Raw genomic sequence first — 16,807 nt, forward strand, 5'->3', positions numbered from 1 at the left:
TATTTATTTTTGAGACAGAGAGAGACAGAGCATGAACGGGGGAGGGTCAGAGAGAGGGAGACACAGAATATGAAGCAGGCTCCAGGCTCTGAGCTGTCAGCACAGAGCCCGACGCGGGGCTTGAACTCACGGACCGCGAGATCATGACCTGAGCCGAAGTCGGCCGCTCAACCGACTGAGCCACCTAGGCACCCCCTCAATTGTTTTTAAAAGAGAGGATTGTATTTAGTACTTTGGAAGCCTTGTTGTCCGGTGGAAACAAGAATGTTCGAGCCCGAGCCACTTTGATGTTCATGAAATGCGATATCCAGTAACTCATTATGTTTGACTGTAATTTAGTGGTGGGAGTGGAAGGGAAAAGTAAAGTATCAGGTTATTTTAGAGAAGAACAATCTCACCCTCTCTTTGTCTTCCTCCTCCTTCACCCGTGTATTCTCAGATCGTGAAGTGGTCCGACTGTTGTTTGCCATTAGCTTGCAGACCTGGGGATCCTTACCAATTAATCGCTGAAGCAAGTGTGGACAACTTCAGCAAGCTGGGGGTGGCGTTCATGGAAGATAGACTCCAGATGGCTGATGGACTGGTACCCCAAAAGATCGTTTGTAAGTGACTTTAGAAATGTTACCATCAGGGGTGCCTGGCTAGCTCAGTTTTAAGAGTGTGATACTCTTGGTCTCTGGGTCGTGAGTTCAAGCCTCAGGTTGGGCATAGAGATTACTTAAATAAACAAAAACTTAAAAAAAAAATGTTTCCATCATAGCCATTGGTTATTAGCTTAAGGACTGTTGAGCACTCTTGTTTGGTGTGGCTTAAGGTCGATGCTTATCTTTAATGCATTAAATGGGTTGGATATAATTATAATAGTATGAGGTTCATACACATGTCAGGTTTTTTGGAGGTGTCTTTAATTTTTTAAAATTTATTTTACTTAATTGTTTTTTAAATGTTTATTTATTTTGAGAGAGAAAGCACGTGAGCGAGCATGCAAGCTAGCACACCGGGGAGGGGCAGAGAGAGTGGGAGAGAGAGAGAATCCCAAGCAGGCTCCATACTGTCCGTGCAGAGCCCGACGCAGGGCTTGATCCCATGAACCTCAAGATCATGACCCAAGCCGAAATTGAGAGTCACGCTCAACTGACTGAGCCACCTGCCACCCCCATTCTAAATTTTTAAACCAGGATTTCCCATAATTGTACTGTCCATGAGATGCTGTGCAAATGTAGAAGCCATATAATATTTGTTTCACACAATCTAAAAAATACAACTAGTTTCTAGACTGTAGTTCGACTGAATGGAAACCATAGCCAGTGTTACTATAAAGATATAAATCTAGGAGTTTTTGACTTAAAAAATATATATATTACAATATATATTACAATATTACAATGTCTTTTTTTAGGAAACATGCAAAATGTTTTTCCTTAATTAGGCTTAAAAATTGGGTTTCTATGTCTGTGAAAGCCTTCATTTGTATCCTGAGCAAATGTGCATTACTAGCTCTGGAAATCTGTGTAAATTACTTAATTTTCCCATTTGGCATGTGCATGTGCCTGACACCATGTCAGATGTGTAACAAGTGCTCAATAAATGCTTAAAAATTCTTTTTAATATGTCTATTAATGTTTATTAATTTCTGAGAGAGAGAGAGAAGGAGGGGGAGGGGCAGAGACAGAGGGAGACACAGAATCCAAAGCGTGTTTCAGGCTCCGAGCTGTCGATACAGAGCCCCATGCGGGACTTGAACCCACGAGCTGTGAGATCATGGCCTGAGCTGAAGTTAGATGTTTAACTGACTGAGTCACCCAAGCACCGTTTTTTTGTTTTGTTTTGTTTTGTTTTGTTTTGTTTTGTTTTGTTTTGTTTTTTTATGTTTAGTTTTGAGAGAGACAGCATGAAGTGCAGGGAGAGGGGAGGACAGAGGATCCGAAGTGGGCTCTTAGCTGACAGCAGCAAGCCCGACGCGGGCTTGAACTTACGAACTGCAGAGATCATGACCTGAGCCGAAGTTGGACTCTTAACCGATTGAGCCACCCAGGAGCCCCATCAATAAATGTTTTTTTTTTTTTTTAATTTTTTTTAATGTTTGTTTATTTTTGACACAAGGACAGAGCGTGAGCAGGGGAGGGGCAGAGAGAGAGGGAGACACAGAATCAGAAGCAGGCTGCAGGCTCTGAGCTGTCAGGACAGAGCCCGACGTGGGGCTCGAACCCACGAACCTTGAGATCATGACCTGAGCCAAAGTCGGACGCTCAACTGACTGAGCCACCCAGGCTCCCCAATAAATGTTTTTTGAATCAGAGATTGTAAACTTCTATTTCAGTCCTGAGATAAGATCCTGCAAAGACTCTTCTCCCTCATGGATCCTATGAAGTGTCCCAAGAGCACCTGCTGCCTGGGGTGTGCTTGGACCCACTAGATATAGACCTATTTTTGTTTCTCAGTTTCATTCTCTTACAGGAGATGGATGCCCAAGAAATTGAATCTGTAAGGAAGTAGGCCTGATGACCTCTCTGATTCACATGGGACAGGTGTTGTGGAAACGCGGGGTTTCACTGGGAGGGGGTCATCAGGCGCGGCCCCCCCCCCCCAGCAGCAGGAGCAGTGACTTGGATCCAGAGGATGCCACAGAGTTGTGGTGAGGACATAGGTGGGACTGGCAGGGGGCTGCCCTGAAGCGAGAGTCACAGAGTGCGGAGAGTACCGTGCGGTCTTGAACTGAGCTCTGTGACAAACCAGAAGCGTTGATGGGCTGTCTGTTCTGTTTGTATTTTAGCAGTGCAGTTGCAGGACTCCACTCTGAAGGCACTTAAGGATCAGGCCTCAAACAAGCAAGCCCAGATCCTACAGCAGAATCCTGAACCTTCCGTTGAGAGTAAGCCTGAGCCAGACGTTATGGAGGACGTTGGTGGAGATGACCTCAAGGTCCTTGGTGCACAACCCACAGAAGGGAAAGATGGTCCCTCTGGCCGCGAGCCTGCTGGGGAGGGTGACGTAGGAGTGGGCTCCATCGAGCACCGTCACCTCCATCTGTCTAGTTGCCATGAGTGTTTGGAGCTTGAGAATAGCACCATTGAATCTGTCAAGTTTGCATCTGCGGAGAAAATTCCAGATCTCCCGTATGATCACAATGGCACTTTGGAGGATGTTGCTGATGACATCTGCCTGGAGAGAGAAGGGAGGAAAGTCAACATCACGGGGAGGGCACCCAATATCCTCTTCTACATGGGTTCTGCCTCCCAGGAATCCCTGGGCAGGTTCCAGGAGGTCCGGTCCGTTCTGGCTGACTGTGTGGACACTGAGAGCTATACACTGTACCGCCTGTCAAGGGAAAGTGCTCTCAGAGACCCGTGGTCGGACAACTGTCTGTTGTTGGTCATTGCCACCAGGGAGGCGATTCCTGAAGACCTTTCCCAGAAATTCGTGGCCTACCTTTCTCAGGGGGGGAAAGTGTTGGGCCTGTGTTCGCCCTTCACGCTTGCTGGCTTTCAGGTGACAAGCAAGAGTGTGCTGCGGGAGACAGTCCAGAACTTGGTTTTCTCCAAGGCTGACCAGACCCACGTGAAGCTCAGTGTCCTGAGCAGTGGCTATGTTTATGAGGAGGGCCCTGGGGGACAGCTCAGCCTGGGCAAGCTCCAGGGTCACCTGGAGAATGAGGACAAGGACAGGCTGATAGTGCAAGTGCCTTTTGGACCACGTGGAGGAGAAGCTGTTCTTTGCCAGGTATGGAGGCCGGCATCCATGTGATGACCTTTGGGGATCTCGGACTGAGAGCATGCTCTCGAAGGTCGCACACTGAAAGGCTCAGGAGTCTGTGTTCGTGGGGTGCTTTTTGATCCTCGCCTGGGAGTTTTTGCTGATGGGGAGTAGGTTTAGATGAGGGCTTTCCTGTCATTTGAATATCCCATTTCACCAAAATACTCGTGATGGAGGGACATAGCAGCAGGTGTCATGGCCAATTAGACTCCTGGTTAACGGAGGATTAGTCAGAAAATTCGTTCCTGTTTTGATCTGTACTGGTATTACTCTTTCCAAATTATGTTAGTTTACTCTTTTGTCTCAAAGCACAATATAATCGAACCTTTAGTTAATGTAGGGAGTTGAGTGCCTTGGGCTGGTGATTTTAAGTGTTAGTAACCATCACATTACAACATTGTAGGTGATGCCAGGGACTACATGAATGAATGCTCACCAACTTCTGGGGTAGTGAGTGTTGAAAACACTTCAAATCCTCAATTCTTTTATGATTCTGTCACTCTTAAAATCTAAGTGCCGAGAAAAGTTGCAAAGAGAATATTGAAGCGATTTAGTTTTGTGGCAAATTAATACAACCTACCCTCAAATAATACAGCTTTAAACTGTGTGGGTCCACTTGTGTGGATATTTTTGGTTAAATACAGTACTATAAATGTATTTTCTGTTTCTTATGATTTTCTCTCTCTTTCTGTCTCTCTCTTTTTTTTTTTTTTGTGAGAGAGAGGGAGAGAGAGAGCTCACGTGAGTGTATGCGAGTGGGGAAGGGGCAGAGAGAGAGAATCTTGAGCAGACTCTGAGCCCAGTGCAGAGCCCGATGTGGGGCTCAATCCCATGACTCTGACCTGAGATCATGAGCTAAGCCAAAATCAAGAGTCAGACGCTCAACTGACTGAGCCACCCAGATGCCCCATGTTCCTTATGACTTTCTTAATAGTTTCCTTTTCTCTAGCTTACTTTATTGTAAGAATAGAGTATATAATATATGTAATATACAAAATACATGTTACTTGACTATTTTATTGGTAAGGCTTCTGGTCAACACTAGGCTATAGGTTAAGTTTTTGGAGAGTAAAAAGTTATATGAGCATTTTCAGCTGTGTGGTAAGATTGGCACCCGAGCCCCCACGTTGGTGAAGGGTCAGCTGTATGTAGGTAAGGAGACAGCGGGAAGGAAGGACTTGCTGTTTCCCTTCCCAAACCTTCCCTTTGGCTCATCTGCTGTTTTTTTTTTTTCCCACCTTCTTTTTCCTTTTAGTTTTTTGTTTGTTTAAGCAGATGGAAACAGGAGAGACTATTTCAAAATCCCTGATCATTTACTGCAAACTTTTTAATGCTTCAGGGCAGAAGTTTTTGACAGAGTTAGATGAACACTTGTTCTTAAGGATTTTTTTTTTCTTTTTTTGAATGTTTACTTATTTTTGAGAGAGAGAGACAGAGACAGAGTATGAGTGGGGAAGGAGCAGAGAGAGAGGGAGACACATAATCCGATGCAGGCTCCAGGCTCTGAGCTGTCAGCACAGAGCCTGATGTGGGGGGCTCAAACTCACAAACTGTGAGATCATGACCTGAGCTAAAGTGGGATGCTTACCCGACTGAGCCACTCAGGTGCCCCTTTAAGGATTTGTTACCTTAAATGAGAAAACTGAGTGATTGTAGGTATTTTTCCCAGAATAGTTCCCAGGATGAGTATAACAGATTTTGTTTTATTACAGGGATGTTTTTATTGAATTAGATAATCATTTCCTTTTTTCGTTGTTTATTTTCATTTCATATGTCGTCCTAGGAGCTAAGTCTTTTGAGGTTTTCTGACCAAATATTCTTCATGGAGGTGTAAATTTGTCTCTTTACTATTCCAAAGCCCACTCATTTGTTCTTAAGCTAATGCTCGGGCAAAGATGCCTGCAGTGAAGAAATCTGGACATCAGGGTAGGTGAATGTGTGCAAGCCAAGCAGGTTTCACAGGGGCTGCAAAGCACATGAATTAGTTTGGAGGCCTAATAGATGTTCCTCTTATCTTTTTCTCTGCAAAGATGGTAACTATAGCAACTGTGCATTCTCAGAAAATCCACTTAAAAACCTGACTTCCTAGAGCCGTATTTCAGTTTTGAATAGTGACTTTTACCACCCCTGTGCACAGACTTGTACTAGAAAATTGATTCGGCACCGTTGCGATGCATTTCTGGGAGTTACATGGCAACTCTGTTGGCTGCACCATTTAAATTGACCCCGTTACTGTCATAAAATTTGAAACTGCACGCATCGCTCTAGAAAAAAAGGCAATACGATGCAGCTTCAAAAATCAGATTCAGAGGATTAGAATGTCATTTTTGATTTTAAATGACTTCCAGTCTCTGTGTGACAGGCTCACCGCTTTCTCCTTGGGCCTGTGTCACTACGGTACCTCGCCACCGAGATCAGCCAATAAATGTTACCACAGACTGGCCAGTTTCCTCTTTCCTTGGTCAATTTCACAGTCTTCATCTCTAATAAACGGAGTAATGATGTAACCTAGTAAGAGGGCGCAAAGCACTTCAAGGGCAAACCACAGCCACACTGTAGGTGGTGGTCTCATGGCCTAGGAGCTGCGTGGGGATGCCTTTACCCTTCATCGTAATAATAAATGGAGTAATGATGTCACCCAGTAAGAGGGCTCGTAATAAAGAAAAAGGAAATTTTCGTGTGCTTGCTATAATGATCAGGTTTGCAGGGGAAATTTAAGGCTGTGGGTTCATGCTGACATTTGATTATCAAATGGACCAGGACCTTGGCATGGAGTTGCTCAAGTAAATGTCTCTCAAATGGATTTAAAAATATTTTATTTCCTTCTGTGGCTTAGCACATGGCAGCAGTGGCATGGCGTTTACAGTGGGGTTTCTCAACCATGGCACTGTTGACATTGGGGCTGATCCTACCTCGTTGTGGAGTCAGTCATTCGTGCATTGTAGGGTGTTAGCAGTATTTCCCAACAGATTCCTGTAGCAGCCCCCACCCCCAACCCCGCCCCGGTCCTCAATTTGTGACTGGAGATGCTTTAGTTCTGGCTTTTGGTCTGGTCAGAAAGCCTTAATTTTAGAAGAAGCCAGGTAGTAAAAATGGACCCATCAGTATGGTAACAGTATTCCAGCCAGAGGATGTAACATTTGTCAGATGCCGTAGAGAACCAGGAGTGCAAATCCAGAAGCACATGCTTTCCTGAGCCCCAAATCTGTCATAGAAGCGCTGACTCTTGAAGTCCACAAAAGCACTCCTTGCACAATGTCTGTGTCACCTCCTGGAACCCTGGAGGCCTGCCTGTGGGGCGAGCCCTCGTTGTCTTCCTCAGCGAGTTCAGCACACCTCACGTGTGTGCTTGGATCTTGTGTGTATCACTCAGGTTGGGGTGTGCGTGTGCCATTCGTCACTCTCACGCCTTTCTCCTGGGCCCACTTTGCTCATTTTATTTCTGCACCTGCAAGGGGTAAGCTCCAGGAGAGCCGCGTGCTCACATGAGTTGAACGTGACCCACAGCTCTGCTCATTGCCCCAGCACTGGCTTTGTCCACTGGAGAGGAGAGGCCACATGTAAGGAGAGAACCCAGGGGAGAAGGAGACTCGGCAGGCTTTGGATACTTTGACGGATTTTACTTTTCTCCCTCCTCTTCTCTCCAGGGCTCTTTGGAGGACAGACTCACCCCTGCTTTAGTGGCCAGCTCACCCGCTGTAGTGGCAGGACAGTCTCTACAAACCTTTTCAGATTGACATTGACTTTGAACAGTTGGACCATTTTGGACAGTATTTTTGACTTGGTGAAGGCTTGGGTGGGAATTGAGGGATTTTATATCATCTGAAGGCTGGCACTTTGCTTTTTATTTTCATAATGCTCCTATAATATCAGGTCAGGAGCTCTGCGTACAACAGAAACCCACAGCGGACCCCTGTCAAAAGCAAAATGAAGCAAACATGCTTAGGTTGCTCAATGTTGTGGCACCCTCCAAGGCTCTAAGGGCCACTTAAAATCCGATCTCAAGAGGGCCAGAAGTTCGAGTCTGTTCCTTTATACCAAGGCACATGCCACTGCTAAGAAGGTTCTAGCTGAAGGGAGCTAGAAGATCTAGCATGTTCCTTCAGACCATGTTGATAGGTGGGACTGGTTTGATTTTAAGTGGACAACAAAGCCTGAACTAGACAGATGAAGTCCTGAATCTTAAATTTAATCAGAGGGTGGTGGGTTGGGCCTTTCCGGGGTCCCTCAAACCCCACTCCTATGTGAAGGCCTGCAGACACTCTTACAATGGTGAATAAGGCTGTATTCCTCCCTGGTATTGTTCCCCAATGGTTGTGACTAACAGGTAGAGTGAGAGTTTCAACATGACCATCACGCCTCCCTGAGTTCAGTAGGGACTTTACTTGGGTTCTCAGCCTGATGGGATTTCTTTCTTTTTTTCTTTTTAATGTTTGTTTATTTTTTGAGAGAGAGAGAGAGTGAGCTCGTATGCAAACGCCAGGGGGAGGGGCAGAAAGAAAGGGAGACAGAATCCAAAGCAGGCTCTACACTGTCAGCACAGAGCCAGATCCGGGGCTTGAACCCACGAACCACAAAATCACCACCTGAGCCGAAGTTGGAAGCTCCACCGACTGAACCACCCAGGCGCCCCAGAACTATTGTATTTCTAAGCATTTCGGTCGAATGATCAAGTTAAGCGATTTGCCCAGGGTCCACTGCCTGGTTAGTGATAAATGTCTGGACCTGGACAGAGTCTGATCACTATCCAGGCTCGTTTCCAGCATCCCTTTTCTGCCTGACAGCCACCGTGTCAGTTGGCTCCTTTGCATCTTTTTATTGCTTGTCATTACTCTCCAAATGTTCAACATTTACATGCTGTTGATAATTAGGATTCCGGTTTTAAGTTTTCAGAAGAGCCGGCGAGGATATTGTTTCTATTGAGGTCGGTAAGTGCCCCGATTTACCAAGTGGTATCTTTTTCCCTCAGGCGCACTTAGAACTACCTCCCAGCTCTTCAGTGGTGCAAGCCCAGGAAGATTTCAATCTGCTCAAATCAAGCAATACGAGAAGATACGAAGTCCTTAGGGAGATCCTGACGACGCTCGGCCTGAACTGTGACCTAAAACGAGCTCCTGCCTTAACGCCTCTGTACTTACTGCCTGCTGCCGAGGTGAGTGTGTGCGTTCAGCCCAGAAGGGGGCGCCTTGGATGCCTTTCTTCCAGATGGTGACCCTTTTCCTCAGGGGTTCCGTTGCGGTGGGTTTATGGTTTTGATTTCTGTTTTTATTTTGACTTCAGATTTGGGAGCTGCCTTAAAGATATCCAAGTATAGCTGATATTTTTGGTGTTTGTAAGGGAGGGAGGGAGAGAAGGGAGTTTAGAAGGTATTAAATCTTAAAGGTCACATCCTATCCATTTTATGGTTAAAAAAAAAAGGGTCACTCTTTCATGTGTCAAGAGTGTATTTGGAAGCCACACTTTATTCATTTGGGATTAAAAACCTCTTTTGATTTGGGCCTTTCTCAGTGAATATTTGGATGGGAAAACCCCAAGTTTTGTTTCATTTGTGCTGATGCCTGCCATCTTGTGGCGGAAGGGCTCTGGATTTCAGTTTAGATCTAGTTGTGTCTAAAAGGAAAATGCCCATGGAGCTGGGAATGTATTCAGGAATTTTCCTGGTCTTGTGTCTGCACTTGATGCCTGTGGTTGTTACCTGGTTTGGGCAGGTTGCCAGGTTCCCTAGGGGTGTCTCCTGCTAACCCCTTTGCTTTGTTTTGTCAAGCTGTCAATTTCTTGTTAATTGTGGCAAATGATTTTGCGGGTCTTTTTCTCAGCTCCCCTAAATGGGGAAATTTGTAAGTTTAGTGATGTAACCGTGCAGTTTTAGCAAATATCTGATAGTCCAGGTGACTCTAAACACCAAACTTACCTGCTTTCCCTTGTCCCCCATCTCTCTGTCCCACTCACCCCCCGCTGCTGTGTGTGTGTGCACGCGCGCATGCACATGCTCTCTCTCTCTCTTCCTCTCTCTCTCTCTCTCTCTCAAAAACAAATAAACATTAAAAAAATAAAAAAGAGAAGGAACTCCCTTTTAGGTTGTACTCTGTCCCTTGGCAAACTTAGCTTTCAGAGGAGAACAGAGCTGCAGGCTATCTGGGTGGGATTTGCTCACTTGTAGAAGACTGGTATAAACTCTGAGGGATCTAGTATTAAGATACCTTATAGGATTGGGGCGCCTGGGTGGCACAGTCAATTGACTGGCTGACTTCGGCTCAGGTCATGATCTCGTGGTTCATGGCTTTGAGCCCCGTGTCAGGCTCTGTGCTGACAGCTCAGAGCCTGGAGCCTGCTTCAGATTCCGTGTCTCCCTCTCTCTCTCTCTGCCCTTCCTCCACTTGTGCTCACTCTCTCTCTCTCAAAAATAAATAAATAAACTTAAAAAAAAGTCCAGTGATTAATAGTATTATTATTAGATTGTTGAGAGTTTTGATAAATTACATGCGTATAATGTGCCCAAAAGTGCCTGATGCCCAGTCTAAAAATAGACTATAGGTAATAATTTTTAATTTTAAAAATGAATAATATTGCAATGGATGATTTTTTTTTCATTTAAGAGACATTCTTTTATTGCATTTTCATTATGGCTTTCAGCCAGTTTGCACTCTTTTTATTTTATTTTTTTTATTTGAAAAAAAAATTTTTTTTTTAACGTTTATTTATTTTTGAGACAGAGAGAGACAGAGCATGAATGGGGGGAGGGTCAGAGAGAGAGGGAGACACAGAATCGGAAGCAGGCTCCAGGCTCCAAGCTGTCAGCACAGAGCCCGACGCGGGGCTCGAACTCGTGAACCACGAGATCATGACCTGAGCCGAAGTCGGATGCTTAACCGACCGAGCCACCCAGGCGCCCCAGTTTGCACTCTTTTTAATGGGTGCTCTTAGGAATTAATGATATGACTTTGGTTTTGTGCCTTCAACTTGGGAATTCAAAACTCCACGTCATTTGTCTCTGAGTGCTCAGTTAATAGAAGGAAAAGCATCAGCTCTGTCTTGTGACTTTTATCAAAATAAAGTGGGTCCTCAGAGCTTCAGCTCCTTTAGATGACCCACGTGTGATCCCTCCTGCTTTGGGGGGATGGGGCAGAGCCTCGTGGATAAGGGTTACTGGTCCCAGGGGAGATGTGACTGTCACTCTCCTAAATCTTCTCTGTCCCCCCTTTCCTGATCGTGGAGGGCTGAGACTGGAAATGTGAGGAAGTACCTGCTTATTCTGAGGTCATGGAGCCAGAGAGACCAGGCCTGCCCGTGGCAGTGGTCTTTGACCTTTCTCAGGAATTCTGACTGCACTGGCCTTGGGACTCGCCCCTCTGGACTCTTTGACTCTCGCCCCTCTGGACTCCTCAGTGAAGAGGAAAACGTGTTCCCAAGGTTTGGGTTCTAGGCATTTCCTGTGTCTTTAGGATGGGTATGACCCGAAATACCTAAGCAGAGGCTTTGTGTTGCGTGTCTGCTTATATTAACATACCCAGTAGATGCTTTATATTTTTGTCCTTTTGGTTCTTTAAACCGCCTGCGGGTGTGGGGGAGACATTTTCCCCCTACTGATTAGTAACCTCATACACAAATCTTGGGAATGAATGAAATGTTTGAACAAAATGAAAACATGTACTTGTTCTACATACAGATTCACAAATACCCTATACAGGCACCAAACCGACCAAGTTCCTTATTACATAGTAACTTTGGGGAAGAGCAATTTTCAGAAATGTTCTCTTCTCATTTTGGGTCATCCAGTTGGTCTGCTAATCCTGTGCATTACATTTTCTCCCGACTGCCTTTCTCTGAGTTCCTTTTTACTTTGGGAGCCCAAGGAGCTGAGGGAGTGGGCATATGAGTGTTGTGTATATCCACATTTCTTAGTTTTATTACTCCTTCTAGAAGACTTTGAATCTGCTGCTAAAAGAAATACAAGAATTCAGGATGTTAGAGTATGTTTTCCTGGGATACAAAATCTTTAAGGGATTATCATGCAAATGAATATGAAAGCAGAAGGATATTCACTGACTTTGATGGTGTTTCTGGAGGCAGGTGCTCATTTCCTCTGGCCATCCTCTTAATGTCTAGGTGGAGACATTTAGGAACATCTGGTCATTGTGCCGGTGATGGCTCAGCACTTTTAGCTTTTACAGATAGTTGGGAATGACAGATTGGGAACAGAGCTGGGTCGTACTTTCTGTTTGATTTTCTTTCCCGCAGCCTTCTTACTAGATCTCATTGATCCCCACGTAATGAAGGTGCGTGAGAGGATGTTGGTATCCTGGCATCTGTAATACACGGCCCATCCTTAGATTCATCACCTGCCTTGCAGATTCGATGCCTGTGCTGGCCTCTGCTTCCTGCTCCCTGTAAAATACTCTGTGCTGTTGAGAATCAACCACCTGTCACCGCACGGTGTCGCTGCTGAGCTAGGCTGCCTGGTGGAAGACTCCCTGGAATCTGTTCAGAGATTTTTTTTTTTTCTCTCTGCATCAGCTTCACATACTGTAGTAGTTTTCCATTATATTGGTGGCACTTTCTTCTGGATGTGTGGGAATTATTTCAGTGCCACAGTTAATAATATCCATCTTCCATTAAACATTTGCTGGATGCTAGGTCCTATTACAGGATGGAATATGAAAGAAGAAAATAAACACACTAGTTATCTGAATAGTTTTACTGCGTACCAGCTGTGTTTACACAGTTTGGTGCCTAGGCCCTCGCTCTTCATAGCAAATGGTACAGAAGATTTATGAGGCACCTATGAGCTTCCACATTACTATGATACAAATGGAAAAGAATAGCATGGTGATCCAGGTAGGGGAAAAAAAAAAAAACCACTCACCCAGAGTATATTCGACTCTTGGTGTTTGCTAGGGATGTGTTCTGAACCTTCACCGACACCCACACACCACAGCAGCATGTGATTTCCCCTCTAAAATCCAGTCATGTATGGCCTCAGAAGCGTCACGATGCATGACACCTTGAGGAAGCAGGGCTCCGCTGAGGTGCATTCTCTGGGTGAGCAGGGCTTCCCATTTAATTGAAACTCCCAGGGGCAGGATTGAAATTCAGCCCTCGGCAAGATTATGCTCTGTCAAAGCAGACAAAACACATGAACACATGTACACCACACACACACATGTCTACAGAAAAAAGACTGAAAGGAAATACAGTATGTATAGGGTGTATTTCTAGATGGTGGGCTTAATTAGGGCTGATTATACTAAACTTTTGTGTTTTTTACATTTTCTGTAATGTACCTGTATTATTTTTATTATGAACAAACCTGGTTACTAAAAATACATACAAATTACTGTTACTAGACTTCGAAGACAGCCCATAAATGGTCACCACTTGAGTGTTAATGCTCAAAACGTGAGAAAAGCCATTAACCAGGGACAGGTTCGATACCAAAATGGAAACATGATTATGCACTACCATAAGTAATCACTGGTGCCAGTACATATTGTCTATTCCTGTGCTTAAATAGCTCCTCTTTCAAACTATAGAAGATGCTTTTTGTGCATTGTCCTAAGGCTGCCATACCTAAGTCCAGGTAGATGAGGGGATGGGTTAAATAGATGATGGGGCTTAAGTGATGAGCACCGGGTGTTGTTGTATGTGAAGTGTTGAATCACTAAATTGTATACCTGAAACTAGCATTACACTGAATGTTAACTAACTGGAATTAAAAAAAAATTTTTTTTTTAATGTTTATTTATTTTTGAGAGAGAGACAGAGCACGAACAGGGCAGGGGCAGAGAGAGAGGGAGGCACAGAATCCGAAGCAGGCTCCAGGCTCCGAGCTGTCAGCACAGAGCCTGACGCGGGGCTCGAACTCACCAACTGAGATCATGACCTGAGTCGAAGTCTGACACTCGACCGACTGAGCCACCTAGGCGCCCCTTAACTAACTGGAATTTAAATAAGAACTTAAAAAAAAAAAAAGTAAGGACTGTTGTGTAGATACGGGTAACTTATTTAATATTTGACATCAATATTATTTTTTTAAAAAATGTTTGTGTTTTTGAGAGAGGGAGAGAGAATGCAAGCGGGGGAGGGGGAGAGAGCAAGGGGGAAAGAGGATCTGAAGTGGGCTGAGCACTGACAGCAGAGAGCCCGATGTGGGGCCCAAACTCATGAACCATGAGGTCGTGACCTGAGCTGAAGTCGGACACTCAACCCCTGAGCCACCCAGGCGCCCCTGTATTAATTACCTGAGAAGCGCTAGCTTTGTTAGTAATGACTTAACTCCGGTGAAAGGCTAGTTCCTGCTACACTGCTGGTTTAGCTGTGGCTCCCATGTTCCTGTGTGGGCACCATGGGCATCAGCAATCCGTTCATGCCTGTGGGTGGAAGGTACTACTGGGGGGCCTGTAGAAGTGCATAATTCGAGCGCCCTTGTCCCCGCGTGGATGTTTCTTGACGGAACCCCTCGAACTGTTCCTCAAAGAGGACCACACATGTGCTGACATCTACACAGTGAGTCCTTTCAAACAGATAACCTCCTTCCTGGAGGCGTGTGTTGAGTGAGAGAGTCAGAAGCTACGCGGTTGACCCTAGATTACTGGGTGGCTGCCGCACGGACCTCCCGCCACTGGTGCTGGTGGGAAGTTAGCAGGAATACACCTTTCCGTGGGGGAATCCATATGCGTTTGTGAGCGACCCCGATTGGATAGAAAACCACAGCTCTTTCCCTTGCACGACCTGAAGTCCCATGGAAAAACTCGCCTTTTTGTTTCTGTTTCTCTGGGCTCTGTTTCCATTTTTCTCTCCACCAGGGGAGGGCGTGGGGCAGAGCCCGAGGCTCTGAGCAGCAGCTGGTTGATGGGGACGAGCCGGGATGGGACTTCAGAGCCGGGATGGGACCTCTGTGCAGAGTGGGCTGCCAGTGGATCCCTTTGGATCCCCCAGCCGGCCAGGGGAAGGGGAGGAGGGTGGACTGTGCACAGCTCGCCCGGCACGCTCCCCTGCCCTGGGACATCTCTGTTTGAGGCCTGGGGCTTTCTGAAACTGCAAAGCTGGCATTCTCTTGGGCGTTCCTCATGGAACTTGGGCGTTCCTCATGGCTGATGGCACCGAGGTGTCCTGCAGGATGTTGGGGGTCCTGGCACGTGGAGGGGTCTGTGGTTCCTTTGCCTTGGGGTCGCAATGTCACCGTAACAAGAAGTGACAACCAGAGTTGTTGTGAAAGCAGCTGGGCAGAAATCGTCCTGTTGTGTCTACGTGTGTGATTTGGGTAGTGTGTGGGTGTTGTGGGATGGGTCCTGCATGCTTTAAAACAAAAACTAGTGTCACATTTCATTTTGATTCAACCCCAAATCATTTGCTGTGGAATGCCTCCTCCCCCACCCAAAAGGCAGGTGGGAGTACTTTCCGTATCTGTCAACGTATTAATATCTTCTAACACAGTCCCTTCCACCCTGGGGAGTTGTTCCTCTTCTGATGTTGGTTGCTTTAGGGAGAAACTGAGACGAAATCATGCTACATGGTTCCTCCCTCCTCCTCTCACCAACCTCTGCACTTAGCAAACATCTGAGTGCCTACTGGGCGTGAGACGTTGCTGTGGAAGTTTCCGGCCGACAGAGACATTCCCATTTTGTGGCATGCGGCATAAGTAACTAGGTGCCTCCCCAGGCCTCACCTGGGTCTCACAGCGGCCCTGACAGGTTGGAAGGGCAGGGTGGGGGTCCTTCCCCCTTCGGAAGAGCAAGCCAGGTTGTGGAGCAATGAAGCATCTCTTGGATTTTTCAGAGTTAATTAGAATTCTCCAATTAAAACAAAACAAAACCAAAAACCTTTGCTTTCCGTGTTTTAGCATAGGCAGTGCATCCTCGCTCCTTCTGCCTTTCATCTTTGCTCTGAATCTCCAATAAGTGCGGTGAGATGGAAACTCCCCGTGTTACTTTAAAACACAGCTTAGAAAATAATTTTTAGGGGTCCAAATTAGAGAGAAACTCAGAATTCCAGGTGCGCCCTGAATAGCTTTTGACATGTGGCTGACGTGGTGTTGTGGTGACTCTTTTACAATACAGCGCCAGCTCAAGAGCAGCTGGCAGATTAAAGCAAACATTTAAAAGCTTTTATAGCTACGAATGTTTCAGGGTCCTTCGTATACCTTTCTCTCCTTTTCTTTCTTCCTTCGCCCTTCACCTAAACTGGAAATGTTTTGTTCATTTTAACTGACTTCCTGTCATCAAACATAATGCCTGTGTCAAAGGTGACATGATGTGTTTCGATGTTGAAATGCTAAAGAGATAATAGCTGGGGTGTTTTCCTTAGCTGCCTTTTATTTTGGTCTATCTTTTGGCGGGGTGGGGGCGGGACGCTTTTCGGCTACTGTAGGTACCATATTGTTACTTGAATCTTCTTTCCACAAGAGTGTTTCCAAGCGACTCCTGCAGGAGTAGATACTTCTGGGCCACAGGGAAGGCAGGGACTGATAATTTGCTTGTAGGAAACACAGGCAGTCACGACTTTGGTTGTTTTCTGTTTGTGCTGGATGTTGTTTTCGTTTGGTTCTAGCTTGGTTCTTGCTGGCTGGCGTGGGGCAGGGGTAGGCGAGAGCGAGCTTCTGTCTCCGCAGTTTCCTTCTGGGGGGTAGCACTCTATCTAGGAAGGGCGCTTTTATTTCCTCAGACTATTTATATCCACCGCTTATGCAGTCACAGATCCGTGGATGGGAAACAGGCCCTTTTGGAAGAAAAAGTCCTCCCAGTCCAAATGCTTTCTGTCTCCTACAGCAGCTCCCTAATAGCTGCCATGTGTGAGCGGGGACGGATTATGGCGTTGCCTCCCGGGGAAGTCGATTGAAGCTGTCTCTAGAAGTCTTGCAGCACTCTTAGGAGCAGATTTTGGTCTCCCGGGCGTAAAAAGTACATCCCAGGGAATGAGCCCATGCTGGCACCAGGCTGGAGGGCATGGCCCAAGGGTCGAGCTCAGGTGCAGAGCCGAGATCCCCCCACTCCGGGTCAGTCCCGCAGTGCTGGGTGCTGAGACCTGAGCACCATCGAGAAATGTTCCGCTTAGTTTT

The 16,807-nt window shown here is 46.0% G+C and overlaps 1 protein-coding gene across 5 annotated transcripts in view; it reads left to right on the forward strand.

Moving 5' to 3' along the window:
* HLCS (holocarboxylase synthetase) overlaps positions 1 to 16,807 on the forward strand; it is a 237,683-nt gene that overhangs the window by 36,936 nt on the left and 183,940 nt on the right. For 3 of the 5 annotated variants that reach the window (XM_042956672.1, XM_042956670.1, XM_042956674.1), the window contains exons 3-5: positions 440 to 602; positions 2,774 to 3,720; positions 8,723 to 8,905. In XM_042956672.1, coding sequence (XP_042812606.1) covers positions 551 to 602; positions 2,774 to 3,720; positions 8,723 to 8,905 — 1,182 coding nt within the window. In that variant the 5' untranslated portion in view covers positions 440 to 550. The remainder of the gene's footprint in view (positions 1 to 439; positions 603 to 2,773; positions 3,721 to 8,722; positions 8,906 to 16,807) is intronic. The other 2 variants (XM_042956671.1, XM_042956673.1) reach the window with 2 other exon arrangements.

Source organism: Panthera tigris, chromosome C2 (assembly GCF_018350195.1).
Source record: "Panthera tigris isolate Pti1 chromosome C2, P.tigris_Pti1_mat1.1, whole genome shotgun sequence".
In the NCBI taxonomy this organism is placed as follows: domain Eukaryota; kingdom Metazoa; phylum Chordata; class Mammalia; order Carnivora; family Felidae; genus Panthera; species Panthera tigris.